This window comes from Microtus oregoni, unplaced genomic scaffold (assembly GCF_018167655.1).
Source record: "Microtus oregoni isolate MIOR12 unplaced genomic scaffold, Mior012 000022F_ref0000154, whole genome shotgun sequence".
NCBI classification, from domain to species: Eukaryota; Metazoa; Chordata; class Mammalia; order Rodentia; family Cricetidae; genus Microtus; species Microtus oregoni.
This window is the reverse complement of record NW_024543081.1, coordinates 9,430,345-9,457,457: the sequence shown is the minus strand read 5'-3', so window position 1 is coordinate 9,457,457 and position 27,113 is coordinate 9,430,345. Positions and strand designations below refer to the sequence as shown.

General features: G+C 53.8%; 1 protein-coding gene across 1 annotated transcript; it reads right to left on the bottom strand.

The window, feature by feature from the left end:
- Positions 1 to 538: 538 nt before the first annotated feature.
- Positions 539 to 25,266, bottom strand: Sult4a1 (sulfotransferase family 4A member 1). Its single transcript, XM_041672568.1, has 7 exons — positions 25,035 to 25,266; positions 16,449 to 16,579; positions 14,980 to 15,060; positions 14,275 to 14,401; positions 10,849 to 10,943; positions 4,678 to 4,816; positions 539 to 2,064 (listed from the first exon to the last, which is right to left on the bottom strand). The coding sequence occupies exons 1-7, from the start codon at positions 25,201 to 25,203 to the stop codon at positions 1,952 to 1,954; spliced, it is 855 nt and encodes a 284-aa protein (XP_041528502.1). The 5' UTR covers positions 25,204 to 25,266; the 3' UTR covers positions 539 to 1,951.
- Positions 25,267 to 27,113: the final 1,847 nt, after the last annotated feature.

Here is a 27,113-nt window from a genome sequence, read left to right as displayed (position 1 = left end):
GGCAACAGAGTCCATCTCCCTGCGTCCTCTGGACTCCCTGATGTGTGTCCAGTTTGGGAATGACTAAGGGCAGACCCTTCTAGGCACAAGATTACTAACCAGAGTCTGCTTTCACAATGGACTTTCCCTCTCTACAGAGGAAATGGTGCCCAGACTCCCCCACCCCAGGACTCGGAGAGATGGCCAGGAAGGGCTGGACCAGGTCAGTCTCCATCCCACCATCCCCTAGGCTGGAGACAGAGGCAGGTAGACTGCACAGGTACAAGAGATCCTCAGAACACCAAACTCTCTCCCCCAGTGTCTTCTTTCTCCCTTCACCCTTCCTTTCACTCCAGGTCAAAGGTTCTTGAAATATTAAATGGGTTTCAGCCCACTGAAGTTTGCACAGGGGTAAAACAACCAAATTCTACTTCATCAGAACCCACCCCACGGTATTTCCCTCTGCAGCCATTCGGATGGGGTAGGGCAGGGGTTGGGCTCACACTCCTTCGAGGAGAATGCACAGGGACCCTTCTCCGCCCAGCACACACGCCACACAAGCAGGGAGGTGTCTTTTATTAAAGATGCAAGCAAGCACAGAGTACCATGTGTGACTCCAGAACATCCATACAGTACTAAAAATAGAAAAATAGAAACAAAATTTCACAGAAAGCAGCCTTCCTTCCCAGACACACAGAAAAGGCGCTGCCATGCCCACCTCAGAGTCATGCACCCGGCCCACACAAGCTTTTCCCTGGACAGAGGTAATGCCAGCTGCAACCAGACCTGCTTCAGAGACCACCCACCGCAGGCCCCTTCCGCAGCCAGAGTCTCCCACCACCACTCCGGCTCTTCCAAGCCTGATAAAGAACAGAACGAGTTAGTCCCCAGCAGGAATCTGCTGGTCCGCCTCTCATCTGGCCATCACCTGGGCCAAATTTGAGCCAGAAGAGAGCGGGGGTAGGTGTGTGTGTGAGCACGTGTGTATGTGTGTGTGTGTGTGTGTGTGTGTGTGTGTGTAGCACATAGGACCATCGCTCCTCAGACACTCTTGAGGGTCAAGGTGCCCACTCAGATGGGCAGGCTTGCCAATCCTATCCACATGGAGAACATCAACCCTGCAGACTAGGTCTCCTAGGTGAGAGCCTTGGCACAGCTGGAGAGCAAGTGACAGCAACTAGGAATTTTAGGACCATGCCATGTTGTATCACTTGCCAGTGGGAATGTATCAGTCACCGCTTTGGGGACAAGAGAAGGCTGTAGCAGATACCAAATTCTTGTGTCTGCGGGGACTCTTGACACGCCATCAATGCCTTCAGATGCCTTCTGCAGCCTCAGGTCAGCTTCCCTCCCGGACCTTTCCTTGGGCTCTTCTGTACTAGGCTCCAAGAGCTGCGTGCTGGAGGTGTTTCTGAAAATGGCCTGGGACAGGCCCTGGCTTGGCGGCAGGATGGTTCTGGAAGACTGGCTAGGCCACAGGCTAGACCCACCTCTCCAACCCCCCCCCCATGTGATCCCAACCCATCCTTTGATCTCAGAACAAGGTGGGGTGGCTGTGCCTAGAGAAAAAAGAGTACAAAAATTAGAGTGAACCCTGAGAGCTTCCTACCATCCTGGCACAGCTTGCTCCTGCTTGCCCACGGAAACGGACTTGCATTTGGTTGACGGAGATTTATTTAGATTTCCAGTGAAAAGCGCTATAAAATACAGTGAATAACGTGGGGTGCAGGGCAGACATTCTCGCTGCCTGTGCATGTGGCACGGCCACCACGTGGAGACTCAAATGCTACAGGCCAGGCAGCTGATGTGGACAGCATCACACTCCTCGCTCTCTCCACTGGGCTCGTCCCCTGCCAAACATTTCCACGCAGCTTCCAGAGTGTGTCCAGCAAGGAATAAATGAACGCAAACAGGACTTTTAGCTAGTAGAGCGTCTGGGGACCGTGAGCATGCAAGTTCGCGGTTTCTGGTATTATAAATAAAAGTCAAACGTGAGGTCACACTTCCCCATCTTCTGTTTATACACTAGATCAAACTTCTCGTTCATGGAGACGGTGAAGATGTCTTTCCACAGCCCGACTCTTCCTGCAACACAGACCAGAGTAGAGCTGGCTGTATCCACCAATTCCAGGACAAAAGGAAGCCTTGGGAACGGATCCGGAAGTTTCCAGATCTGGGCCTAGACCCCTCTGAAACTTGACTTGCTGGGTGGGAGGGGCCACCTGAGCTAGACCACGTGAGTCTTGTTTGTGGTGAGACCTGGGTGGAACCAACGCCCCTAAGACTGGAGGGAAGCTTTCCCACTCCTAGCTTCTGTCAACTGTGCACCAAGCATCACACAGGACCACACCTGTGACCAAGAGGGACTTCACCTCTTGCTCCGGATTCCAGAACCTACCACAGCAAGTGTTCCCACCATAAACCTGCCAGAGAGGAAGTATTGTGGGCTGAGGGCAATTCTCCGAGGAGTCCTTGACTCACGGGTTCACAGCACCAATGGCTGTTGGCACAATAGTTGCCTCTGGAGAATGTGAAAAAGGTAAAAAAAATAAAAAATTAAAAAATCATCCCAAGGGCCAGTAGGAAGTCATCAAAGGTGGAGAATTCTAGAAGCCTAAACTCAAATCAAGTTGGAGAAGGCTTAACATGAATGAAACATCCGTGGCACAAGCTCACTTTTCAGGCTGGACACAAAGTGTGTCATACACAAAAATTCTGTACCGCAACTCCAGAGGGAGTCTCCCCACAGCACCAGCTGCTGTCCCAGAACCAGGCCAACAACACAGGGAGGATAGGATTAGGAGTTTGTAATCCAAACCTCCCATCCACAGGAGCGGTGAGGCTGGTGTCTTGGCTTTGTGCTTTTAAACAAGTGGGATTTGGGGGAAGGGGCGGTTCTGAAGTCAGAACCCTTGGCATCTCCAACAACAGCCTCAGCATTTGTCCCAGCAGGACTGCAGATCTGCAGCCACAGCCACGCCATAGCTGAGCTAAAACTCCTGGCACATCAGGCCTTTCTCTGTGGTAATGAGACATCATCTGTCTGTGTTGGAAAAGTAAAATAAATTGTTCTTGCCACCCTCTAATGATACCAAAGGGACCAAATTAGAAGCTTCTAGACCAACCACACTATAAATATAGTTTTCCACGGTTATTTTTTTTCCCAGCTGAGAGCTTATCAGAGGAGTCACCCACCTGGTTTAGGATTTGGAATCAAGACAATTTATGCTGTGACATGAACCAAATCTAAGCAATGCAGCCGGCTCCCCGAGCCCCTGCATCCTCGCCACCTCAAGGCGATCTTCTGAGTAAAGAGGCAATGTGCTAAAAGAAAACAAAACCACAGAACTGAAATAAAGCAAAACCAAGGCCGACGGTGACAGAGCAGACACCTCTGAAGGAGTGTGTGGGCACTCAGCAGAGCACACGGGACCTGGCGCGCTATGCACAAACCAAACACTCACCACATGCAAACCAAAAGGGGGCTGAGGAGGCGGTCACAGACAGGGTTAACGAAATCTGATGAAAGCGAAACTGAAGAACGGCAAATAAACTCAAAATAACAAGTGCCTGAGAAGATGATGCAGCCAGGAGACACGGGACGGGACGAAGGATGCAGTGCGGTGAGCCGCTCTCTGGAGGACCAGTTGTTACACCTTCACTAGCAAGGCCCTGTACACCTGACCCTTAGCATCTTGTCTTTGGCCTCCAGCAGTTGGGATGTAGAGCAAAGTCCAGAAGCCATAGCTGCTCCACAGTTGAAAGAAGACACATTCCTGGAGGCAGCCAGGCTGCAATCAAAGCCAGGATTCTCTCCCCACCTCGGGCACCACCCTCCCCCCAGGTCCTAAGATCTTCCTTCATAGCTCCTGATCTCCTCAAAGTTTCCAAATCACACTGCTGGTGGCTGGCTTCAGGCCTAGACCATACTTACCTGGAAAGGATTTATGGAACATGGCCACTGCTGAGACATCCTGGAACGTCAGTGCCTGAGCTGCCCCACCGAGCGGCAGCTAACACACACCCTGAGGAGCTGGGAAACTGACTCAGGGGCTCTGGGATTTCAACAGTGACCCGGTGACTCCGGTGTGCAACATTGTCCCTAAAGTCTGCCTGCCCACCAACTGCCTCCTGCTCCTAAGGTGTCCCATCTCCATCTGGGCCACCTCCACAGAGCCCTGACTCTGACTACCCATGCTTGGCTGCCCTGAGGCTGGGTCATTTGTCATCTCTGCCACTCGAAACTCAGAAGTCCCCTCCTACACTTGGCCAACATCCTCTGGGTCAGGGAGGGAAGAGGTCATGTCGTCACATGATATCCATCTTCTTGTCCACCCCAGCTCATGAGTAACAGCCACCAGAAGGAAGGCTGCTAAATCAGGGGTCTGCCTGTATTATAAAACACTCTGGCACCACAGCCCTGCCCTGGGTCTGCTCTGTGGGTGTTTTACTTGAGTCAGGGGGAAGAGCTCTGTATGAACACATCTTACCCAGAGCCTAAACCAGCCCCAACAGCTGCTGCCCCCTTGAACTATGGCACCATGTGTGCAAGCGGACAGGGCATGCCCTACTCCTGGAACACCATGCCCTCAACAGGCACTGGCCAGCAAGTGCTCCTGCCCAGAGAGAAATTAGCCATCCAGAAAGTCCCTGACAGACAGGGAATACCTGATCAGGGAGGAGGGAGGGGACACATACCCCGGCCCACAGGCAGGGCCTCCGCATTGCAACACTGGTCCACCAGCTGGTGGCAATGCTCGGTCAAGGATTCCAGCTGGGCCTTGTCACAGGACACACCCAGGAATCTGGCCAGCTGCTCCACCATGGTCACCAGGTCCTGGAAGACAAGGACAGACAGCAGAGCAGCCCATCAGAGGCAGCATCCAGGGCACAGGGTTGAGCTGGAACCACATTTGTGGCTTCCTTCCTCCGCACTCAGGCAACCAGTTGGGTAATCAGCCAGGAGGTGATGCTGACTGGGGCACTAGCCCCAAAACCTGCAAGTCATGGATTTGAACCCATGGCTCTGGGAAGAGGAGGGAGGTGTGGGGATACAAGGAAAAGGTCTTGAGAGCTGCAGCTTGTTTATAAACAGTAACCGCAAAGAACATCCATCTCTGGCAAGATTCCGTTGCCACCTAGCTTCTGGAATACACACACACACACACACACACACACACACGTGCTCCAGTGTCCTGTGCCCCACCTCACCTACTGGAAGGTGGCCTGAGGAAAGTAAGTCCTATTAAGTTGTTCACTGAACACATTTATAGACTCCACAGTGCCAGCTGAAGGCAGAACACAGCTGGAGCGGACACACCACTGTCCCCTACGGCAGCCATGTTCTTCCTAGGAAATGTTGAGGCACCTCCTATTCCCAGTGGGATCCCTGAACCATCACTCCCAAGTCCCTAAAAGCCTGTTGGCAACTGCCTTGGTTAAACATTAGGAAAATGGTGAAGGGTGTTTCCTCTCAAGAAGGAACTCAGCACCTGAAGCCTCGGGAGGTCCCAGCTAGACACGGGTATGGGAAATGGAAGAAGTTCTGATTGAATATGTGTTAACCCCAATGCCTCAGACCCATGGGAACAGCAAAGCCTCCCCCTGGTCCATGTGTGGATGCTGACATATGGACAGTCTTCCTCCCTCCTTCTGGATGTTTGTCCTGAGGCTGCATCCCTACAGAGACCACTACCAACATTAACTAAGCCTGCCTCCTTGTCCAGCTGTATACGATAAACCCAATGAGTTTCCGAGCTGCTGGTGGTGCATCACCACCAGAGAGCATGTCCCACCCGACCCCAGATTTTCTCTATGTGTCTGTATGTGTCTGAGGTTTCTTCATTCCCCAGCACCCCAGTTAGGTCAATCCCTAAAGCTGTGGAAGGTTGGGGCGCACACTGGTTAATTAATGTTTTTAACTTTAACAGGCTGTGGAGGAAGTGTCCGCTCCTCCGTGGATTCCTGCAGCACCCACCCACCCACCCATCTCGCAGGCTTGATCCTGGTGTTCTTTGTCTCCTAAGAACACATAGTCCCCAAGCCCCATACACAGGAATGACACTGTGGGTTATGGTCAGGGAAAGAAATGAAGAACCCACTCCTATGAACCTGGCATTCAAATGGGTAGCAGAACGAGAGAAATAAAACTGGCCCTCAAAAGAAATCACCCAAGGAAAGGGCTGCAGGAGATGAGACAGATGAGACAGATGGTGGGGATGCTCTGCAGGACAGCTCCAGGAGCTCAGCATCCACACACAACTCTCCTTGGAGGGTGGACGGCTTCTGCATCTGGTCACATGTTAAATGGTTACCAGGCCAACTTAAGTGTACACCTCACTCCTCCAAGCTGCACTTTCCACCCAGAACCATGGACCAGAGTGCTCACCAGCCACCTGTCATTATCAGGAACCTCATTAGTGAGAAATTGTCCCTCAGGGTGACTGTGAGAATGAAGGGGGGCTTACCTGGGGCACCTGGGCATGAGCCACCAAGACAGGACTGGCAGCAGTGAAGCAGCTGAAGCAGTAAGGGGGATATGGGGGGCTGGATAAGTAGCCCAGAGAAGAGAGTATTTGCTACACAAGTGTAAGGACCCGAGTTCATATCCCAGAACCTGATTAAAGCTGGATGCAGTAGTAGCATGTAACTGCAGTGCCAGTGCTCCTACCGAGAGGTGGGCACCAGACAGGAGAATCCCCGCAAGCTCATGGGCAAGCCAGCCTGGTATGTTCCACAGAGAACAAGAGACCCTGTCTCAGGCAAAAGGTGGAAAGTGAGAACCAGAGATTGTCATCTTACCTCCATATTCTCAGTGCAATAGTACAATGCACAAACCTTCACTCACTCACACACATAAAATACATACTCACAAGTGTACACACACACACACACACACACACACACACACACACAGAAAATTCAACTGTGGAGAGTACCCAGCTCTGCCTGCAACACCAAGACCTATTCTACAATCTGGAAATGCAGATACTCATGGCCAGTTTTCTACAGTAAGATGAGAACACGAGTTCCTAAAAATGTAACCTTAGGGGCTGGAGGGATGGCTCAGAAGTTAAAAGGAGCTTGCTGCTCTTCCAGACGACCCAGGTTCAATTTCTAGCACCCATAGGGTGGCTCACAACTGCTTAACTCCAGTCCCAGGGGATCTGGTGCACTCTTTTGGCACCTGTGGGTACTGCACACATGTGGTACACAGACACAGACGCAGTCAAAACACCCAGATGCATAATATAGAAAGTGTAAAATGAAAGCTGGGTGGTGGCAGTGCACACCTTCAATCCCAGCACTCAGGAAGCAGAGGCAGGCGGATTTTGGTGAGTTTGAAGGCAGCCTGGTCTTCAGAGTGAGTTTTTGGACAGCCAGGGCTACATGGAGAAAGCCTGGCTTGAAAAAAACAAACAGGCAGAAGTAATCTCAGGCCCCTAATCTCCATCAAAGATATTCCTAACTACAGGTGAGGTTTCTGGAAAAATCCACAATGCTGATCAGACACTAAAGCAACTGACTTAGGTGGCTGGATATGGTTGAGTGTATCCCTCAGGGAGCACCTGTTATAAGCTTTGTCCTTGGGGTGATGCTGATGGAACCTAAAAGGTAGGAAGCGGGGGCTGGAGAGATGGCTCAGTCAGTAAGCACACACACTGCTCTTCCAGAGGACTGCAGTTCAAGTCCCAGTCCCCACGTCAGGTAGCTCACAACTGCCTTTAACTCCAGCTTCCGGGGACCTAACGTGCCCTCTTCTGGCCTCCACAAACACCTACACTCGTGCTCAAACCCACATGCATATACAGAATAAACAATAAAAATAAAACAACTTTTAAAAGGCAGACAATAGCTGTGTGTATGATTAAAATGTCACCCACAGGCACAGGTGCTGGAGCTTGGTCCCAAGCTTGCGGGACTGTTTTTGGAAGCAAGAGAAACCAGGACGCCTGGCCTAGCTAGAAGAAATAGTCACCAGGGGTGGGCCTTTGAGAGGAACCTCCAGCCTCTAGCCCCTCTTGGCTTCCTGATCTCTGTGAAGTAATCAACCCCTGCAGCATGCCCCAACCCCATTACAGGGTCAGAATCAACAAATCAGACCATGGACAGAATCCTCTGAAAGTGTGAGCTGAAATACACTCATCCTCCTGTGATTTTCTGCACACGAGGGCCTCCAGGCTACCTGGAATCTTCCCATGGGTGTGGGGTCGCCACCCCGAGATTCTCAGCCATCAGTAGTCAGTGAGGTTATCTGCCTGGTGCCCATTGTGCCCCTAAGTTTTCTCAGTAGGACAGCTGGGTCCCACCAAGTGGTGGGCACCCTCTGAGAGGACAAACTCTATGGTACAAGCCGTCCCTCTGCTTCCCCTGCAACATGTTTTCTGGTATTCATAGGCCCTAAATGCACAAGCCCAGCCTAGAGTCACTGCAGAAAGAACACCTAGGACAGGGTGCCAGGAGGCGGTGGACACCACACCACCACAACCTCTGCTCCGTTCTTCTCTGCTCAGCAGTCATCATCACCAGGGTCCCTTCATAAGCCAGCCAGAGTCCTCAGCATGTTCCTGACCAGATATCCAAAGTCATGTTCAAGCCCACACAGAGCTGTGTCCCTCTCTAACGCCACCTCCAGTCTGTCTGACCTCTGTCACAGCCCCTCTCACTAACCATCACGTTCCTCCAGGCACAGTGGGCAGCATGGCTTGGCCCCGGTCTGCCAGGTTCAGAACTTCCAGAAGACATTTGAGCCTGGCTCCCTGCAGCCCAAGGCCTGTATACTTTTAGGGACTGCAATGAGAAGCAGCAGCTTCCCCTGCTCCAGCAAGGGCCTGAACAGGTGTTTTTGACTCTCAATGCCTTGTGGCACTCCCGGTCTTCTTGTGGAAGGGGGGTAGGTGTCTCCACCCTGCAGGTTATTCTATAACTCAGAAAGCAATGGCCTGACACATGAACACACATCCAAAGGAACAGGAGGACAGCCACTGACAAGGTGGCCTCTGAGCAGATGAGAAAGTGGAGAGAGGGCAACCTATGTAGGTCTTGGAAGAACATTCTAGATGGGCAGAGCAAATGCACAGGCCTGAAACACAAGCTGGAGGGTCAGGTTCAAGCAATAACAAGGTGGTGAGGATAATGTATCCAGGGACTAGGAAGCACTGTGGAGATCTGATGATTGCCCACAGCGGCATGGGCTGTGACATAATAACGCATTTTAGCACCAGTAGGCACAGCTGCTAGGATGAGGACTTGATGGATAGGCCTGGAAGGGAGCCAGAAGTCAAGTCTGGGATTATGCCTCCGTAACAGGATGGAGAGATGCAGACATGGACAGAAAGATGGGCAGACCTGGGCACAAATGGTTGGGAAGTGTGAGGATTTAGGGACGGAGCCAATGGAACGTGGGACACAGACACACAGTGTCAAAGAGACACTGAGAGAAATAAGAGAATTCCACCTGAGCACCACTGGAAGGCAGAGGGGCTGCTGAGGCCGTGAGGGGCGGTGTCAGAGGCTGGTTTGGGTGCCCTGAGTCTTCAGTGTCCCTTGGACGATCACACAGACACGTGTCTTGGGGCATCCACAGACAGCTCTGTGCACGGTAGCAGCAGTGCTCCTGACCTGGCCCATGAGTGAGACTGCAGGGGATTGAATGGGAGAAAAGATGACAGACGAGGCCAGGACCGAGGCCTGTGGCATGTGGTCATCTGCAGTTAGGAGAGGCACTAACGGCAAGGGATTCAAGATAAAACATACAAATACAAAATGAATCTGAGAGAAGGGGTGAGGAGAGATGAGGGCGGCTTCTTGGCAGCCAGATAATGAAGGGATGGGTCATGTCGTTAAAAGGCTAGGTGACAGGAACACATCCACCATCACTTCGTAGCAAAGTAGGGGATCACTGAGGACAATTACAGCATAGCACGGAAGTGGTGGGGCAAGGGCAATAAGAGGCTTGAAACAGGAAGTGAAGTGAAGATAAGGTAAGGCACTGAGAGGGAAAAAGATCAAGGCCAGGTTTGCTCTTGGCCCATTTTAAGAAAGAAACCACTGGGTGATGGTGGTGCACACCTTTAATCCCAGCACCCGGAAGGCAGAAGCAAGTGGATCTCTGAGTTCAAGGACAGCCTGGTCTACAGAATGAGTTTCAAAACCCAAAGACACACAGAGAAACTATATCTCACCAAGAGGCCGAGAAGCAGACAGAGACAGACAGACAGACACAGAGAAATATCAGTACACCCAAGCATGACAGCGGAGATCCTGGGAGAGGACGCAGCTATCATGACACTCAATACACTCGCACACACTGAGCGTTCCCCATGTCTACAACCACACCGAGGAGGTGCCAGCCAATGCTAACCTCCTTCCTTAAGCACCCAATAGTGACAGGAAGGGAGCACCACTGGCTAACTCACAGGTCACAAGCGCCCCAACAGTGGACGCAGAAGGCAAAGGGACTCGGCTACTCCAGTACACTGTCTTAAACGGTCACCAAGGTGACGGTACTGAGACAGCACATGAGAGTGGCAGAGGTCCTGATTCTCTTGCTCAGGTCTTTTTCTTGGCTTTCCACATCACACCACAGTGAGCCAATCTGGAACTCATCCTGGGAACCAACCCATCCAGACAGAGGCCATGAGCTGGACCAGGGACTTGAGTCCAAGCCTTCTCTATGGCCCACATGCATCTCTGGGCATGGAAAAATTGTGCAGATCCCATGCCACCCTCTGCGGCCTTCTGACTCTGCATAACCAGGCCATGCCTCCACTTGGTTCTAGCACCAGCGGGGCCTGGCACCAGGGACAGCTCCAGCACCATGGACAGTGTCCCTCGGCACCGCTAGGCAGCATCTCTCTGGCTACTCACCCGGTGCATGTCTTCATACTTGAGGAAAAGCACATTTGCATCCATACGATGTTCCCAGAATTCCTGAACATGCTCAAACCAGGATCCATAGCCCACTGTGGAAACAGGGAAAGGGGCACAGTTGGAGAGGGAACTAGGCAGGCGATCTTCCTCCTCACCTCTCCCCCTCCTGGCCACGGAATGCCCTGCTCCTACTCAGGTGCTGTGAAGGAAACTGCAGGGTCTCCTAGAAGGAATAAACCATCAAAGGCCCTCCCCCTCCTGCTCCTGTCAACACTATGTCAGTCCCACCCAACCCGAGCATAGATGCCCTGAAGACCTGACAAGGCAGAGGGTTCTGAGGATGTGGTGTGCACACTAGCGCCAATGGGCAAAAACAACGGTCAGAGAAGTCAGGACAAAGAGACAGGTAGGGTACGCTGCGGTGTGGGGCGCTTTAAGATAGCTCCAAAACAAGGCCCTGCTCCATGACTTCTGGTTGACTCCAGGCATTCCCAGTGAAACTTGTGATCTAAAGACAGATGGGAGCCCCACATTGTCACACAGGCAACCAACACGTGCCTCAGCACGGCCCTGCCTGGTCAGAGCACCAGATCAAGACTGGGCCCTTAGCAGGCATGAGAGGACTCGGCCTAGTCTATAACCGATATCATATTCCTTGTGACAAGTTCCAATGTGCACCCATCTCTTTGGCTGAGCTGTGCCGCCCTGTGATGGTCTTCGTGACACACTTCCATGGGGGTTCTGGGGCAGGATTCTGTGAGACACTATACAAGAGTGTCTAACCTGTTAAACAACAGGAAGGGACTAACTATATGAGACACAGGGTTAGCAATGGGGCTTCACTCTCCAGGCTCCTTATACAAACTCCCTGGGTAAGGAGTCATCTTGGGGCACAGTGAACCTGCACAGGCACACACGCCACTCCGATGCACCTGGATGACCTCTGCAAACTCATCTTAGAAAATTTGTTCATTGTACACAGAGCTGAGTCTCAGAAAAGGGCAGGGGCAGAGCAGGGCACAAAGGGGCCTGGACGTTGATCTGGATCCATGTGTTCAGCTGAAGCTGAATCCAGGCAGATGAAGACCTGGGGCAGGAGAAAGGCAAGCACCCTAGTAAAAAAAAAAGGGGGGGCTCTCCCCACTCCCAGAGAAGACACAGGACTTCCAAATGATCTGGACCTCATTGGGTCACAAAATGCTGCACAAGAGCCCAGCAAGGACCATGAACTGCTACTAGGAATACCAAGAGCACCCCATTGCCTCTGCACCGGGGGTCATAGAGGAAAGAGACACATGTGTGTGGATGGGAGTTAAGCCTCCAGAGAAGGGGCCCTGCCATGACCCCCTGCTTCTCTCTGTACTTCACCCTGCTGAGACCATGAAGCCTGCAGATCCAAGGCCTGCAGGCTAGTATAGCTCAACACAGCCCCCGCCTAGTAAGAGGTCGCCTCTGGAGTACTCTTCACGCTGCACGGGTCAGTGTCTGTCCACAGCCAACACAGTACCTTGTCCACAGACTGTCCCCCATGTACTTGTGCCATAGGGAGACTGTCCACAGAGCGCCACCAGACTGCATCAGTGACCCTGTCCAGAGGTTTCACACAGCATGTCACTTGACCTGGGCGAGTCTCAGGCCACCAACATGCCAATCCTTCCTCACAGTGTCTACTACTCTGCTCTGTCCTCTGCTCTGCCCAGTACCGAGGACATTAAGCCCAGGGCCTGACATGCTAGGCAAGCATGCCCAGCCTTCTTCCTAGCTTTCATTTTGAGACAAGGTCTCTCTAAGTTGAGCACGCTACCCTCGAATTCACTCTATAGCCCAGACAGGTCCTAAAATTCCCCACTTTCTGCCTTAGTCCCCAAGCAGCTGGGATTACATCCCTGTGCCACCATGCTTGCTAGGAAATAAGGTTTTTCCATTAATGATCCTTCTCTTAGCTGTCATTTTCTCTGAACCTTGGGCAAGGAGGAAAGGCTACCAGGTTGTGGTCACTGAGTGGCTAAGAGTAGAGGAAGGAACATGAGCGCCCAACATCACACACTTCGAGAAGAATGCAGGCCAGAGTGCATGGCCTTGACCTCTGAGACTTCCCACTGTGAATAGGGAAACCCATGTTAGGGAAGACGTTAACAGCTCTCGCTGAGAATACACCAGGCTGAATGTGGCAGACTCTTGCTGTCACTATGGTGCCATTCCCACACACCTGTGAGACAAGAATGGGTGCCAGGACTAGAAGATACGATGCAGTGAGCCAGAAGGGAGCTGTTCAAACACCTGGAAGGCTGCAAGAGGCATCCCAGTACTGCACAGGAAAAGAAGATGGGCAGGGCCTTCAGCAGGCTCAGGGCCCCTGGGGAACAGGTGCTGCCATTTCTCACCACCCATGTGACCCAGCCCTGGACACAGGGCACAGATGAAATCATGTCTAACAGGAGGAAACAGACCATTGGGGGGGCCTCTGGTTCCTGTGGGTTTCCAACTACAGGCAGTCCAATGTGCCTGATGCAGCCCAGTCCACTCTACGGGACCTCGTCTATACCACTGCCTGAGTAGGGAGCTCCTGGAGGCCGCCCTGGAGCCTGCTGTACTTGAGGCTTCACTCTGACAAATTCTATTCTCATCTTGCCTCACAGCCTCCCTGCAGGACCCCCCATGAGCCCAGGGCTAGGACTGTCTCAGAGTGGACTAATGAAAGCATGACATAAGCCCTTTCCTATGACTGGGTGCACACCACAGTCCCTTGCCGGCCACAAAACTCAGAGATGTAGGGATGATGGGGGGGGGGGGGGGCAGGTGGGAATACAGCCAAAGAGGAATTGCTACCATGGCTCCAAGGAGACAGGTGGTCTGCGGGGTGAAGAAAGACAGAGAAGGGAGATGGGGCTGCTTCCTCCTATAGTCCCTGACTTCCTGGAAGACCAGCGGGGTGGGGTAGCCAGGTCCTGCTCCTCCTGGGTCAGGATAGCATTCAGCCCAGCACACCCTGCTCCCTAAGTGTGCTGTTCCCTGTCACTACCTGGCCTCTGAAGTCCAACCCTCCCCCCATGAGTTACACCCAACAGCAGCCTTCACACTGGTCTCTACCATTCACAGCACAGAGATCCGGGCCTCTGAGTTCACAGTTTTCATTCTCACCTCCTTAAGAACCCAGGCAGGAAGGGCAGGTGAGTATCTGGAGAAGCCTCAGTGGGGGGGGGGGGGACTCGGAAGTCCCAGGACCTGCACTGCTGCATGCCACTTCTAAGATCCACAGCTCCCTAGCCTCGTCACCTCCGCCATGTGGTGATAACACAAGCCCCATCTGCATAGCGGGCTCCCAGAGGTGCGGGCAAGGTGCCGTCCCATACTGCACCTTCCAGGAACCCCCAGCGCCGGCTGGCTTTTGTAAGGACAGAGCTCACCCCTGCTGGCACTTACATTTATCGTTCATGAACCGCCGACAGAACTCCTGGAAGGTGCCTCGGTAGCTCATGGTCCTCAGCGAGCGGTGGAATTGATAGTAAGACACAACCAGGTCCTTGGGGTTGCGAGCCATGTAGATGACCTGTGGGTAGCAGAAGAATGGGTCACTCCCCCTCCTCTGGCCCGGGCTCCTCGTGCTCATTCCCAGCATGGATATGCTTTGGTTCATGGGCCGAGTATGCCGGATAAACATGTGACTATCTTACTGTACTACTTTACCGGGGCACTACTGTAATCAGTAGGAGACAGATGCCCTGGTGAGGGCTGGTGGTCTGGAAATTTATGAATGAGGACAGAGACAAGAACATGAAGCACCATCCTCCAATGTAAGAGAACACCCCTCATACCCTGGTAAGCATGAAGAAAACACTATAGACATGATCCAAGACGGACCCTGGGTCAGGGGTAGAGGCACCTGCCATGGTTTTAGAAGCCTAGGATTCTTTTTCTTTGGGGGCAGGGGTGTTTCAAGGCAGGGTTTCTCTATGTAGGTTTGGTGCCTATCCTGGAACTTGATCTGTAGCCCAGGCTGGCCTCAAACTCACATAGATCCACCTGTCTCTACCTCCCAAATAGGATTAAAGGCATGTGCCACCCCCACCCGGCTAAGCCTAGGATTCTTAATGAGGAAGTGGAGGATGAGAAATGCAGATAGGTTACCTTGGAGTCCCCATTGTGGAGGTCAGAGGGCAGGAAGCGGTAGGGGAGGTGACTCTTGATGAGGCGGGGAGATGTCAGTTCCTACAGAGAGAGATACGGCTCTCATATTCACATACATGTGTGAACATGTGTGCACATGCATGCACACACACACTCCTTCCCTCCCAGGGCCTTTCCAACTGCTCTGGGAGGATCCTGACCAAGCAGGACTCAGTACATTCTCTAACCAGCTATCCACTTGAGCCATCTGGACATGACTCACAGGCGGCTGGATCCCAAAGAGCTGTAATGAGAATCCCGGTCCCCAGCCTCGGGGGCGACTCCTTACAGACATAGGGATTTGGTTTGAGTGGCTGAGAATGAATAAGGGTCTGTGGGGCAGGAGAAGCACAAAACACAGGCATAAAATAGTGCCTATAAGAACATGGGGGTGTCTAACTTGAAAGCTTCCAGCTACCCTCCACTCTGACCTCAGCAGCCTGAAGGATCACAGAGGCCCTCATCCTGTCAGCTTCCCCTTGGACCATGAGTCTTGGTGTCCATTTAGCCCTCCACTCCTCTCTTCCTTCTGAAAACTCCTCAGACGTCTGCTGCCTCCTAACCCACTGTCCCCAGCACTGCAACCATCACAACTTCCTGTCCAGAGGTGGGAACTATCAGCTCACTACCGCACAAGGGGCAGCATGTGGGGGCTCTTAGAGCAGAGACACTGCACACTCCCAGTGTTTCCCGTGGCGGAGCCACTGTGACCCGGCACAGACTGCAGACAGGAGGGCAATCTGCGGGTGCCAGGCCCAGTTCTGACCAAGAGCAGGAGGGAATCTGCTGCCGTAATATGTGGACAAGCCTCTAGGGGACAGACTCCGAGGGCTCATCAAACAGACAAGCAGGCAGAGGCAAGGGTTGCAAGGCCTGAACTACAGGGGCAGCAGGGGATGGAATGAAAAGAAAGGTCCAGATACCTCTACGGGGCAGAATACACAGAGCCTCTTACTGTTGACACAGGCTCGATCTCATCATTCAGCCCAGGTTGGCCTCAAACTCATGTGCTCCTCCTGTCTCAGTCAGCCCAGTTCTGGGGCAGTAGGGAGAAGCCACCACACCTAGATAATTTCATTTCTGATACCATGGATTTTATTCAATCATGTTCACCCCAGTTCCCTTGACAGATGAGGGAGCAGAAGCCTTCTTCCCTACTGGTAGTCCCTCAGCAAATGACCAATCAATCACATGCAGTTATTTCCTCCCCACCTCCCAGACTCCCTGACACTGACATCAGTCAGTACCTGACTGTCCAGGGTCCTTAAGGACTCAGGTTGAGTTAAGGACTCAGACCCGTCAATTTCTCCCTCCTGGCTAGCTAGAACTTCCTGGAGGCCCTCAGCTGTTGCCATGAGCACCCATGAGTCCCCTGAGAAGGCACTGTCACTGGGCAGGTATAACTGTGGAGCAAGGGGTCCCACGGGTACCTTGATGATGTCTAGCCCCGGCTGTGGGTACTCCAGCACTGGCAACTGTTCATCAATGTTCATCAGGCCAATCTCGTCAGGGTCGGCGCCCTGGCTCACCAGGTAGACCACCTCCTGCAGCAAGCTTGTACCTGGGCAGAGAGGTAGAAAAGGGTGCTCAGGGAAGCCACTGGGCCAGCCTTACCGCCAATGAATCTCCTGCTGCCTGAGAAGCAGGCACAGGGCTCAATGAGCACTGAGCAACCCTGCAGAGGGACCCAGAGAGAGCCCCAGACTGAGCATAAGGCCTCAGCCCATCACAGCTGCCAGTGCCCAGCCTGCAGCTTTCCTCAGCATTCATGGGGGCAGGACAGCTGGGAAAGCAAGCAGGATGTACCTGCCACTCACAGACCATGGTGGGGACCACTCTCAACGGAGGCTTCCAGGAGCTGAACTTTCCATTGGATTCATGAGTGACCAAGCTCAGAGGGGAGGGTGTGGCCTCAGCCCCCACAACTGATTCCTTCATCTGCCCAGTAACTACTAAACTAAGCACACAGGCCATCCATGCTCCTGGAACACATTGAGGGAAACCAGCCAACAGGCGCATTCCAGATCATTCCTGGCTTTGTCACTCATGAAACACACAAGCCCTGACAACACACTGGTGATCACACAAGGGAACACAGTGGTAAGGAAAGATGAACACGTAATACCCAACGTGGAGGACCCAGGATCAGCAGCACCACGGTGAGACTCTGGCTAATCCTTTGCAAAATAAGCTGCAAGGCCAGGCGGTGGTGGCACACGCCTTTAATCCCAGCACTCGGGAGGCAGAGGCAGGTGAATCTTTGTGAGTTCGAGGCCAGCCTGGTCTACAAGAGCTAGTTCCAGGACAGGCTCCAAAGCTACAGAGAAACCCTGTCTCGAAAAACCAAAAAAAAAAAAAAATAAGCTGCAAGAAGCGAGACCAGGGACTGGTCACTCAGAGCCGCAGAGGTGGACCAGCGTCTCCCATCTCTCACTGCACCCACCTCTTGGGAGGGGTGTGGAAGCTGGGCTCAAGCAGAAACAGAAACCACCTCAGACTATGGCAGCCTGCTCTATGCCAACTGCTCCCTAAGACAGCAGGAGTCGGCCAAGGCCAAGGACAGACCTGTGGGCCACTGTCCTCTGGTGGGTTCCTGTCTGCATTGCAAGGCTCATGGCAGCAGAGTTGAGCCTCAGCCTTCCCTCGCCTCAAGAATGCAGCCTCTGGCATAGAAACAGCGTTCCCAGCCGCAAAGCCTGCCTTCTCAGAAGCCCCAGGATCACTCAGAGACAGCACTGCCATCTGCACCCTCGCTGCACTCCCACCACGCTGAGCCTGGCAGCACCCACTGCATTCCAATCGCTGTGCGTGAGTCATGAGCACCATGCTGCCTGGGCTCTGCTGGGCACACAGTCTGAGCTGGGGTCCCAGGGCCAGGAAGGCCAGCCAGTCAACAGTCATCCGGGAGCCAAGGGAGGCAGGCAGACATGTCTGCAGTTCTCCAGCCTGTGCCCAGGCCCTGTGCCCTCCAGTTCCCAGGGCATGGGACCAGGTATTACCCAGAAAGCTAGGCCAACCTCCCATGAACTCAAAGAAGAGAGGAACACAGCTGGATACACTGTCCCTTCACAGGGCTTTGGTCCCTGTGGCTGGTCCTTCCTCTCTGGCCTTTCCTAGGTGGCCTCATGCAGCCCCATCCACAGTAAGCCACGTCTTGTGGATAATGCATACATCCCACCAGGCCAGCGAGGTGGCTCCTCTGTAAGAGCCCTTTCTCCTGACCTCCTTCCTTTACACGTCTATTCGAATGTCACCCCTCAGCAAAGGCCAGTCATCAGCTGCTCTGTCCTTCATGCCAGTCCCGCTGTGCCAACAGCCCAGGAGCCACACACCCGTGACCTGATCTGAGCTCTAGCCAGAAAATCAATTTGTTTCAGTAGTCCATCCATCCTTCAAGGCCCTGCCACCTAGACACAGTTCACACGCTGAGCAGGTAGGATGGACAAGGGGCGGTGGAGGGAGCAGAAAACAAATCTACCTGGGAGGCTGGGCGGTGGTGGTGTATGCTTTTAACCCCAGCACTCAGGAGGTAGAGGCAGGTGGATCTCTGTGAATTCAAGACCTCCTGGGCTAAAGAGTGGGTTCCAGGACAGGCTCCAAAGCTACACTGAGAAACCCTGTCTCAAAATAAATAAATAAATAAATAAATAAATAAATAAATAAATAAATATAAAAAGTCCACCTGGGAGGAAGTGGCCAGAGCACAGCACAATAACACAATAACACAGCAGTTGTCCAGTAACACAGTGCACAGTGGTCACACAGGAAGGGTCCTAGGCCATAGCTGGAGTAGGAAGATCTCTCTCTCTCTCTCTCTCTCTCTCTCTCTCTCTCTCTCACACACACACACAAACACACACACACACACACACGAGGCTGGAAGGCCAGAAAGTGCCAAGGCCATAGACCCTGGTGAGGCAAGCCCGCTGGTACCTCCTGGTAAGCAGCTAGCTTCTCAGAAAGGCCCTGACATGAGTCTCTCCTGGGCCATCTTTTTTCTTTCCCGAGACAGGGTTTCTCTGTAGCTTTGGAGCCTGTCCTGGAACTAGCTCTTGTAAACCAGACTGGCCTCGTCCTGGGCCATCTTTATGGTCTATTTTTAATGTACCCCTTCCTGACTTCAGCCCACATAGGCCCATGTCCTAAACAGACCTGCGCTGTATATTTCAAAACACCTCCATCCACAAGCCCACCCTTCCCTCTGCTATGTATTCGTGCTAGGAACACGACCCGTCAGAGCCAAAGTAGCCATTCACCTGCCAGCCACGCATGCACACGCGGGCAGCAGATTCAGCGGGTGGTGGTGGTGGTGGTGGTTGTTTTTATAAACCATGAGACTGGGAAGAGAAGGTATGGAGGGGCTCCGGGGGATATGGAGAGAATAATCAGATGAGTATGACCAAAATACATTTTATACGCGTATGAAATTTTCTGCAATAAGTGAAGCTATTATATTTTTAAAAAACGAAAAACTAAACCTCCCTTCGGAGACACAGGAAGTGACCTGCTCAGGTCAAGGCTGCTCAGTGGCTGAGCAATTGTGAGTACGTAGACTGTGGGTATTCCCCAGCTGGGATGGTCACACATGAGGACATGTTGCAGCTTCATGTCACATGGGCACCCAGCCACAAGTTCGCTGGGCCGGCCTGGATGACAGCCCATGTGGGTCTCCTAGTCAGGAACAGGGCATACAGATGCCAGTCTCCCAGTGTGTCACCAAGTGCAGAGGGACTGGGAAAAAGCAGGACCAGGGGCTGAAGCCAAACCTCCACAGGTACCGGGAACAAGAGCAGCAGGGCAGAGCAGAGATGATGGGACACTCTGAAATACACAAAAGAAGATGGGGCCTCCCATGCTGCCTAGAAGAGGGAACCCCTGAGCTACCAGCCTGCTGTACCCCAACAGACACAATCTGCAGGGAAAACAGCTGTCACTCGGGAACACTGCCAGACTCTCCATGGGCTCTGTGTGTTAGTGGACCAACGCCATCATCCACAGCTTGCCATCCACAGAGGACACAGCCAATGCTGAGTACAAATCATCAACACCCAGTGGTGGCCAACAGGGCACTCTGAGTCCCAGATCAAGATGCATGGGAGGCCCTGGAACTTGCTTATCTTCCTACTACCTGTCTTTGTTTTATTAAACTTTTCTCCTCCTTCACGGCCACTTCCTCAGCTAGACCCCCAGTCCAACAGTTACTATCCCAGCTCTTAGGCGTTCCCTCCCAAGACTTCTGGAGCCCAGGGTACTCCTGCCAATCTCTCCTCCAGGCTGCTTCTTCTGAGATGGCCTCGCCCTCACTCTCTGAGGACAGAAGCCTCATGGCATGGGAGGGAACACTTGGGACACTTCTCAGCGTCTTCTTCCTGCACTTAAGGGTTTGTGTGTCTCTGCCATCCTATAGGAAGCCTCTCTATATGAGCTGGGACCCTTCCAGGTGGGAGTGGGAGGTGAAAGCAGCTAAGGGGTGGGGCCCAGGTGTGCATACATGTGAGATGTGGGGGGAGGGGAGACAGAGACAGAGACAGAAACAGACACATACACATACAGAGAGAGACACAGCAGAGACAAGGACAGGTAGGCAAACACAGTCAATCTAACAACACAAGCTGCCCAGCCTATCTACTTCCCTAGCAAAGATCTGCCATCTCTAGTCCCTATGGGTCTTTACTATCCCACTGGTCAGTTCTTTGGTGTCTGTGTTCCCAAAGATGGGTACCTCCAACCTCTGGCATGGGGCTTTAGTGGGAGGGGTAGGATCCTGTCAAGGACAGGTGAGGTCAGGAACCTCACTTCTCAGAGTACACCTTCCACTTGACCCCCACTGCTAACAAGGCCTGCATCCCCACGTCCACAGTCTTTTGGAGTCGGCAACCCCAAAGACACCCCATGGGGTGCCCATTTCACGATTCCCAGGGCTCTGCAATGTGAACTACCCTCCTCATCTTCAACCATCGCCTGCCCAATCAAGCCTGATCTTCTAGACTGTCTACTGCCCATTACTCCTAGAACAAGGAGAGCTCTGTCTTCACTGTGTTCCATCTGCCCCATGGAGCACCCACCCAGCTATCTGCTGAGGACCTCTCTTCCCCTAGCTGGTGACTGGAACAAGGGGAGATGGCACCAGACAACTCCGGGACGTACCCCACCTATGATGCGGAAGCTCAGCTTCCCCCTCAGCCTGAGAGACAGGAAGATGGTCCCAAACCCACTGGGCATCCTTTCAGTGGCCAGAACCCCACTGGGCACCAAGAGGAAGTAGCAGATCCAGTCACCAAGTACGACTGGCTCCTTCTAAGACAACACCACGTGGTTGTGCCGCACTGAACCCCACCACCTTGCCACACTACAGAAACCCCCCAAACCTGGAGCTCTGTCCCTAATTTACTTCAGTTGTTAACATAGCCTACAGGCAGCTGAGGTCTCGACTGAAGGATTGCCCAGTTCACACTGGCCTGTGGTCCTATCTGTGAAGGATGGTCTTGACATGGGGCCCCACCCTGCCCACTGTGGGCAGCACCATCCCTAGGCAAGTGGTCCTGGGCTGTTTGAGAACAGCTAAAAAGCATGAATGGGAGTGAGCCGGCAAGAGGTATTCCTCCACGGTTCCTGCCTGCGGGCTCCTGTGCTGCATTCCTGTCCTGGCTTCCCTCAATGATAGACTGGGACCTGAACTGCAAGCCAAATAAACCCTTTCCTCCTCCAGGTTACTTTGCTCAGAGTGATTTTATCACAAGAGAAAGCACACAGGGATGCCCAGTCTGGTCCTCCAGTGACTCTAGGAGTGAAGGAAAGACATCAATCACTCCTCGGGGCTTCAGCTTCCTCACAGTGCCAATCTCCTGGGCCTGCAACTCTCTGAGTTGGGTACTCACTCAGGTGGCAGAGATCCTGCTGTCCAGGAGGTAGCAGATGCAGCCCTACAGCTGTTGGTAGAGTGCAGGACCCGTGGGGTGCAGCATGCACCCCTCAAAGAGCTCGCGCCAGGAAACATCGGCCAGGTAACCCTGAAGGAAGAGCTACGGACAAGGGGGGCCACGGGAGACCACACGAAGGCACGGAAGACACCGGGTGCAGCTGTCACTCTTGCAGAACCACGTGACCCACTGTGGCCGACACAGACTTCTGGCTGTTCTCTACGTCTCCACCACCATGGTGGCCTCCCCAGGCTGGGGAGGAGATCGGAGGAGAATGCTCGGTTATGCCCACCTGGAGCAAACCTGGGCACTCTGCAGACACACGAGCTGGTTCCCAGTCCAGCTTAGACAGACTGGGATGGGTCCCCTAACTAAGATCGAACCCAGGTCCTCACCACCTGCCTTCCTTAGCAGATCCTGTTCTTCAGTCACTGGGGGCTCCAGATGCTGAGGTGGATGGACCCTTGATGCAGGGAGGTGCCTGACCTCAGCCCTGAGCCAGCTCTTCCCTAGGGAGGCACAGGTTAAAGGACAATAACAAAGCCCCCAAGCATGGAGAAGAGCTACCAGTGACTCCCGCCTCTCTCCCAGAGGCAAGGGGCCTGTGATACGTCCACCTTGTCTCTCCAAGGGCCCCCCAGGCTGGGCAGAAGCCCACAGAGGCTGCTTTTCTCTCGTTATGATTCCCACCCTCTCCCAACCACGGTGACTCCCCTAACTGATTAAAGGAGGGTCACTTTCCAGGACCCCCGTCCCAGTGTCAGGACCAGATTTCCAGCCCTGGAGGTCACTAGAGCCAGGAAGTGTCAGGAGGGCGGGCGGGGGAGGGGCTGCCAGGCTCACCCCTGATGGTGGCTTCTCTCTGGGAGGTGTGGTGGGTGACCCCAATGCTATCATTCACAAAGCACTCTGGGCACGGCATCGGCACCCACAGCAGCAGTGCTGGTGCCAAGGCACCGACCCCACAGTGACCCAGGGCTGATCATCTGACTCCTAAACAGAAGAGTAAAGAGAGAGAGTGGATGAGGACCCAGAAAGGCTTGAGCCAGGGGGGCTCACCCACCTCAGCCTGGAACCAGCCACTCCAGAGCCACTGTCTCCACCTGCCCTGTGCCCTGCTCCACCCTGCCCTACTCAAAAGTACCAGGAGAGGCTTAGGAGCCGGAGTTGGCCTGCTGCCCCAGAGCCCTGGTGTTGGATCCTGGCTCTCCCTAGCTCATCTTTGCTCTAACATGGTGGCCTTGAGGAGGGAGGGACAGGGAGTGGATGGGGGCAAAGGGATAGATACACCAAGAGCCATCAGGCCATAGGACTGTCAGTTTCAGGAAGGCAGCTCCGCAGGGTGTGGTGGGGAGGGCACAAACCGGATCCCTGAGCCCCGGCTGGGGTCTCACCGCTGGGGAAGGAGTTGATGCTTTTATCCCAGCTCTGGCCCATGCTTCTCGGTACTCAGTACATGTTCCACACAACACGGGAATCTACTGCCCGGAAAACCAGCATCCAGCCAGTGGTGGTGGGGAGGGCTCCTGGAACCCCAGTATGTAAGAGGCTGACGCAGGAGGATCAAGAGTTCAAGGCTAGCCTCAGCTACATAGCAAGGGCAGCCTGTGCTACCTGATACCTGTCTCAAACAACAACACACACAAAAAAAAAACCTCTGGTACCCTGTGGGATTATAAGGATAGTGCACCCCAACAATCCTGGCACTGGGAAGGCTGAAGCAGAAAGAATGAAAATTCAAGTCAGCTTTGGGTACACAGACCCTGTCCCAAAATTATACACACACACACACACGCACGCACGCACGCACGCTCTCACGTGCATGAGTGTCCCATCTCATTTCTCACTGCAATGTCCAGAAAGCTCCCCAGAACCCACCAGACCCCAGAACTGGGTTTCTCTAACACCACCAGTTCCCAAAGTTCACAGCTGGGCCTCCAGCCCGGCCACTCCCTCAGTCCCTTCCAATAACTCACGCCACTGTCCCCCTCCCCTGAACAGCTACTCCACAACCCCAGCCACACCCCCAGGTACTAGGGGCTCTGGGAACCAAGTCTCCCACAAATTAAGTCCAGGGACCTTTCTTTACCCGTGTAAACATCAATATTCTTTGCAGCAGGACTGTACACCCACGAGCCCTGCTTAAGTACCAGCCTCTGGGGGCAAAGCCGAGTGGCAGAGCAGGCACCGAGCATAAAGCCACAGGGTTCATCCCAGGCGGTGACCCCAAAGAGACAATACCAGGTACAGCCCCAAAACCAGCTGTGGAGCCCCCAGCATGGCGACTTACAGAGACTTCTCTGAAAGTAGATCCTACCCGAGACCCAACAGAGACCTAGAGCTGGGGGCTGCGGGGTGATTCAAGTCTCAGTGGGACCTGCCTTCTCCTGCCAGGCCTTCTTCGAGACATCCCAGCAAGCTGTCTGCCTAGCGTTGGGTCAGTGTCTGCACCCGGATTTGACCCCAGGGCCTTTGCACCCCTACCCCTGCCCTGAGAGTGTCCATCACTCTCTGGGAGGAAGCTGGGCAGCTGCCCGAAGGGTTGGGACTCCACCCTGGGTGTCATACTGCTTACATTTTCTCCTGTAACCGCCTGCTCAGATACAGCAGGGTGATGGCCAGCCACCTTCTCAACTACCCTGAACCTGCAGGACAGCGGTCACAAGGGCGCTCTCCAGGCACTGCAAACGGAAAGTCCGCTGAGCCGTCCTACAGACCCCAGAAAAGGCACCACCTGGCTACCTCTACACCAGGCCTGGATGGCTGGGTGGCTCCGATCCCAACCCAGCTGTGTGACCTTGGACAAGCCTCCTCCCCTCTCTGAGCCTCTGCCTAGAAGCTCTGCCTTGCATGGTTGCTGAGGACCGGCGTGGCCAGGTCCCTCCTGGTGACAGAGGCAGCTCATAAACAAGGATACAGGGGCAGCAGAGGCCGGTCCCATCCCCCACAGAGCCCATGCCGGAGGAGCGCCCGCTGCCTCCGCTGCTGGCACCATAGGGGAAGCCGGACAGGACTCGGGCACAGAGAGGTTGAGCGACCTGCCCAAGGTCACACAGCCGAGCGGGCGCCGGGAACGGAGCAGGATTCCCGACTTACCAGACTTGGGGTAGGTGACGATCCACACGTCGCTGGGCCGCACCGGGAAATCGGCGATGTCCTCCATCTTCCCGCGGCAGAAGGGCGGCAGCCGCACGCCATGGAATTCGAAGTACTTGCTCTCGAACTCGCCCGGGGTGCCCGGGGTCTCCGCTTCGCTCTCCGCCATGCCGCCGCCCGGCCCGGCCCGCAGCTCCAGGGCGTGACGTCACGGCGCCGGCGCGGGGCTCCGCGGGCATGACGTCATGGCCGCACCCACGCACGCCGCGCCCCGTGACGTCGGGGCGCCGAGGCCCCGCGCTTGCCGCAGAGGTGCGTCCGGGTCCGTGCAGCCGCCTGTCAGTCATCCGCGCGCAGGGTCAGGGCTATACGTCCTGGAGCAGAAACGGGGCGTCTGCGCAGACCCAGGGCGAGCCACGGGAGGCGGGAAGCCTCACCTCCAGAAGCTTCCGATGCCAGAGACGGAAAAGCCCGCTTCAGAGCGCGGCTGACAAAGGCGGCCCTTGGAGAGCCTGGAATCAGGTGCCGGAGAGGACTACCCCAGGGAGAACCCCGGCAGAGAGGCCCTCAGAAAGGAGACCTCCGGGCACAGAGGACCCCGTCCCCCGGCAGATAGGAACCCCAAAGTGGGCCTCTCCAGGCAGAGAGGACCAGACCCCCAGCATAGAAATCTCCAGGCAGGGAGTGATTCCCCCGCCACAGAGGACACCCCAGGCAGAGGAGACCTCCCCATGCAGAGAGGACCGCTGTGTCCCGGCAGAAAGGAACCCCAGAGTGGACCACCAGGCAAAGAGGACCCATCCCCACGCAGTGGGGACCTCCAGCAGAGATGGCGCCCTTAGGAAACCCCCCAATGAGCGTCTACCCTCCAGGTGGCGCCCTGTATCCTCCTTGAGAATGGGGATTCTATTTTCAGGAGCCACAGCTGGGGGAAGCCGCTAACAAGAACCCAAGGGGCTGGGAAGCCCCTTAGGAACAGAGACCCTGCCTAGCTAGTGTGAACCCCTGGGGTCAGTTTCCCAGCGTTGGAGAAAAGGGAAACAGACAAACAAACACTGGGGTCGCAACACGCTTGTGATCCCTGCAACTGGAAGGTGGAAACAAGAGGATCAAAAGTTCAAAGCCAGCCTCGCTACGTAGTGCAACTGAAGCTAATCTAGGATACCTGAGAGCTTTTCTTAAGACAAGGGTTGGAGCAGAGTAGGTTGGCTCTCTCTGCTGCCTAAGTACAGGAGACTGCAGCCTGGGTGCAGCCTGCCTGCTTCCCATACAGAAGGGCATTGTGGAAAGCAATAGGGTGACACAAGGGGACCGCAGTCAAAGGCTGGGCCGCAGAGTGACAAGCTCGTGACTATTAGAGGTGCAGGAAGAGAGTACAGATAAAGACCGCTACTAACGGAGGCTCAGGGCCGTGTCGCTGTCCGAGGTGCTGAACGCTCAACGCTTCGCCCTCTCCGTTTGGCCCTCTGCCACCCAGCTTCACTAACGTTCTGTTTTGTTGAGGCATATTATCCTATTTCTCTGTATTATTAAAAATCTTAGGTAAGGGCTGGCAAGATGTAAAGGCTCCCGCCACCAAACCTGAGACCTGAGTTTCACCCCCATATCCCAGGTTGTGGAAGGAGAGAGCAGATCCCTCAAGATGTCCTCTGACCTCCACATAGTTGCTGTGGTACAATCACACACACACACACACACACACACACACACACACACACACGTGCACGCATGCAAGCACGTGCACATGCCCACAAAATAAATAAGTAGATAAATTTGTATTTGAATGAGTAACTGTTACTTGAATGTAGAAATGTGATTTAAATTAGTGTGGTTTAAATACATGTAATTTAAATAAACAAATAACTTTTTCTTAGGTTTGGAAATGCCAAACATATACAAAATCTGAGAATGAGATAACTTTTAGGCACTTGTCACATCTCATCACATAATATCTATTATCAGCTCATGTTTTATCAGGTTATGTGTGCATGCATGCACGCGCTGGGTATTTGTGCATGATCTCATCCATGCATACTTACTTCCCCATGGACCTCTAAGAAAACACACTTCCCAACGCAA